The sequence below is a fragment of the Ctenocephalides felis genome, unplaced genomic scaffold, assembly GCF_003426905.1.
Source record: "Ctenocephalides felis isolate EL2017-DRISC unplaced genomic scaffold, ASM342690v1 CF-g0.4_SCAFFOLD_03452, whole genome shotgun sequence".
NCBI classification, from domain to species: domain Eukaryota; kingdom Metazoa; phylum Arthropoda; class Insecta; order Siphonaptera; family Pulicidae; genus Ctenocephalides; species Ctenocephalides felis.
The window spans coordinates 1,925-6,444 of NW_020539606.1; the positions used below are offsets into that span (position 1 = coordinate 1,925).

Here is a 4,520-nt window from a genome sequence, read left to right on the forward strand (position 1 = left end):
ACTTCAAACAAATGTTTTCCGTAATGTTTAAAGCTAAAAATTTTTTTCTAAAAATATTAAAGTTTATCATAACTTATTAAGATATTAACTCAGATATTTTTATATAACATTTATTTCCAATGAAGCAAAAGTTTGTAAAAGAATTTATAAATTTCTAAAACAATTAAGATAAATTATAATTGAAATCCTATATATATAGGAAAGTATATATACTTTCGATTTTTCAACTTTTTGCTTGGTAAAAAGAAATGATATGTGATTTACAAGTTTATAATTAAACCCCTGCTTTTTTTTATTTTTTAAAATATACCAGGCTGAAATTTTTATATCTTTTATTTATACTAAATTAACTAAAGAATGGTTATTATTATTTAAACATATTGGTTTTTGCGTTACGATTTGTAATTCGCTTTATTTATTTTTTTTATTTTAAATACTGCTGTTACAATGTATTTTTAAATAAAGATAAACACTAATAATAAAAAATTGTTTGATATTTAAATATCCAGAAATATTTTATTGACTCTATTTTTACATTCTAGAATAAACATGTCTTACGTTAATAAAAAAACAGTTATATTTTTAACCTAATAAAAATTTTAATTTTTAATAAAAATTCGTAAAATTATAAAACTTTATATTTGCAGTGGCTATTTAAATACTAAAGGCTTTTTATTCTTTTGCCCCTTATTCAAGACAATTTTATATTAATAAATGCGTTTTAATAAATTTAATTAATGACACATAAATATTGCAATGAGATATTTAAAGGCAAGAATATTATTAGCTAGATTATATTCTTCTGAATGTTTTTTTACTAGCACAATTTAAACATAAAATACTAGATATAATATTTTAAATCTTTAATAATTCTTCGCAATCTAACTTAATTATCTATATGACTTTGCTATGCAACAAAGATAACATTTTAAAAGTGAGTTACTATTTTAGTATTTTTGAAAATAAGAAATTTTTTTGAGTTTTTGGTTATTAAATACAAATTATTTGTTTTTGTTGAGTATTTTGTAATTATTTTGAAATTTTTTGACAAATATCAAAAACATATTTATCGATATCATATTTATTTTTAAAATTACACTTTAATTATCGTTTTTTATTTAAGTTTTTTAAAGATACAGACATGATTTATAACAAATGTTCAAAACTAATATTATTACACATCATTTAGGTTGAGTACCAAATTTAAAACCAATTTATTTCAAAAATATTATTTTTATACAAAAAAAATTTAGATGAATTCAATAACAATACAATTGATATAAATTATTATTTTATTTGACTACTAATAAAAAATTATTTTGGGTTAAATTATTAGAAAATTAATTTTTTATTATACTTTATAAAACCATCTTAATATACTTTAAATTTAAATAATACTTAAATGCTCGAAATAACATACACGCTTCTGACTGTGAAGTGCCATGTGTCTCTTCAAATCCTTCGATTGAGTAAATTCCTTATTACATACTTCACATTTATAGGAATGCTCTCGTTTATGAATCAGCATGTGTTTTATCATATGACCTCTTACTGTGAATGTCTTTTTGCATATATTGCATTCATGGGGACGTACCCTACTGTGTATCAGCATGTGACTTTTCAGATGACCTGATTGTGTAAATTTCTTTTTGCATATATCGCATTCATGGGGACGTACCCCACTGTGTATCAGCATGTGACTTTCAGATGATCTGATGTATAAATTTCTTTTTGCATATATCGCATTCATGGGGACGTACCCCACTGTGTATCAGAATGTGACGTTTCAGACTACCTGATTGTGTAAATTTCTTTTTGCATATATCGCATTCATGGGGACGTACCCCACTGTGTATCAGAATGTGACGTTTCAGACTACCTGATTGTGTAAATTTCTTTTTGCATATATCGCATTCATGGGGACGTACCCCACTATTGCAAACGTCACATTCATAAGTTGATGTTTCAACTAACTCCTGTTTGACTTCTTCTTCAATTGTAACCTCAGAATTCATGAATCTTTCTAAACACGTATCACCATCTTCAGAACACGATTCAGATTTAACAGTAACATCATGATCATCAAATCCATCCTCCATTTCGAGTTTAATGTCTTCTGGTGAATATTCTGGTGGTTCAATTTTAATTGCCTGATCATTCATAGACAATTGTTTCCTCCTCCATGGCTAGTGCTAAAACTAAAATGTTTAAATAAGTTTACCTTACAATAAAAGCTTGACAGAAAATATGTTACAAGAAATACTGGCATTCATGTGCACTGGGCATTAATTTTGATAAATGTTATTATAATAATGCTCACTACGTTTGTTTTATATAAAAGTAGTTATATAATTTATTTTAGGCAGTTTTTTTGAGATGATATATTTAATTATTTAGAACTTCAAAATAGTAAGTAAAACATATGAGTATTTCGCATCGAGGTCTCTTTGCTTGACAAATATTGAATGAATCTAAAAAAATTGTAAAATCGATTTAACATTATAAAATAAATTATAATGTTGTATTATTTTATATTGTTGACAATCTCTACTCATTGTTTTATCTAACATATCGCAGAATAAATTAAAATAAAAATAACTGTTTTGATTGTAAATTTTTGTAAGAATGATTCAACACTATAATATAATTTAAAATCAAATTATGATGTTATCCCTATATTACATTTTTTTGTATCAACATTGAGACATTTAGTTATATGCTTGTCATAGTATCATCATTGAAATAGTAAATCAAAATTATAAAAATTAAAACATACCTGATTCAGATAACTACACAAAATCACCTGATGTTCACAAATGCCTATATCAAATCATTTCTGATAACATCCCTGTAATAAGAATAGTAAAGGTTATTATTGGGCAAATGGTTATTGAATTAATGTTTATTGAATTGAAAATCAGTGATTTCATGTATCAACATGAGACATTTAGTTATATGCTCGTCATAATTTCATCATTTAAAGAGTAAATGAAAAATATAATAATTATAACATAGTAACATAAGATAAGAGTGAAAAATAAAATAGAATACAAAATAATGGAAAGTTTTCCATTGTAATGATATCCATATAATTGTCATAAAATAAAAACAAACTAGTTGGTTTGGTATTTAGCCTTGGGGCAAGTAACATGAACTTCCCGATATGTGAAAATAATCGACTTAATCAAAAAACTAGCTGTAAGTGGAATTCTGTCTTAAGGCAATTAAGGCATCGTGCCTTGAGGCAAATTGCTGGAACTTCCCGTACCAAAAATTATTATTTTTTTAAAAACGATTAACATTTTTGAAAAAATTTTACTTCGAAAAAATAAGATTTTTTAGAAATTTTAAATTGGACAAAAATTACTTTTTTTGAAAATAAAATTTTTTAAAAAAAAAAATTTTAAACATTTTTTTTTATAAAAATTTTTTTTTGGAAAAAATGTTATCTTCATTTTGATATATTTTGGAAGATCTGAACTTTTTTTCAAAGCAATCGTACTGCTTTAACTGCATAGAGACAAAATATAAAGCGCGTAAGCGCCGCGTCGCTGTCTAACAGAAAAACAATGGTACGGAACCCATAGGATTGTAACAAAACTTATACTTATTGTAAAAATCTCAATAAAATATCTGATAATTTGATATGCATATGTCTAATGTCTAATGATTATTGTTGACCGCCAAATGTTATTTTTTTTTAGTTTTTTTTACTAGATCTCCGAAACCGCTAGTCCTATCTTCATGAAAATTTGATCAAATCTTCATCTTGTTAATACAAGTAAAATGTTTTTTGAACTATACAAATCGAACGCTCCGTTCTCTTAAAAACTAAGTTACCGTTTTTGACCCTTTTTGCCCCATATCTTCGGAACGGCTAGAATGTTTTTTGAATTATTCAAATTGCTTTATCCGTGTTCCCGAAATCGTCGACGAAAATTTGTATCCGAACACACACACATGCACGCACACACACACACACACACACATACATCAATTTTCTCCAAGGTATGCCAACATATTCAGAAACCTCTGAAACGTAAAGATATATAAAAATTTTCATTTTCGATTTTTTTGCGATTACTTACTCTATGGAAAGTTAATTATAAATAAATCAATTTATCATCTCCAGAACATTAACAATCGTCATTTCATTTCGAATCAAATTCCAAAAAAAAAAATAGTTGCCAAATTTACACAAAATTGAAAAAGTGCTCCCGCATAGTCACAGTCTAAACGCATTTGCAAATAATTCTGTGCGACATTTTCACTTATACTGTGCTCAGCTTGGCGGCATTTTCACATTTTTCAATAATTTTCACAAAATTGGAAAGTGCTCCAGTACACAAACAGTCTAAACGCACTTGCGTAAACATTTCTACCAGAGTGGCGCTTAGACTGTGCTTAGCTTGGGTGATTTTTTGAATTTTTAGTCCAAAATTACAAAAAAAAAATTTTTGAAAAAAATTAGAAACAAAAATTTTTTTTTCCAAAATCAATTGTTTTGTTGAAAAAAGCAG

The 4,520-nt window shown here is 26.1% G+C and overlaps 1 protein-coding gene across 1 annotated transcript; it reads right to left on the minus strand.

The window, feature by feature from the left end:
- Window positions 1-1,760: 1,760 nt before the first annotated feature.
- Window positions 1,761-2,162, minus strand: LOC113382473 (B lymphocyte-induced maturation protein 1 homolog; the record flags this gene model as incomplete). Its single annotated transcript, XM_026620822.1, has 1 exon — window positions 1,761-2,162. A coding segment is annotated over exon 1 (402 nt), but the record flags the coding sequence as incomplete, so codon positions are not given.
- Window positions 2,163-4,520: the final 2,358 nt, after the last annotated feature.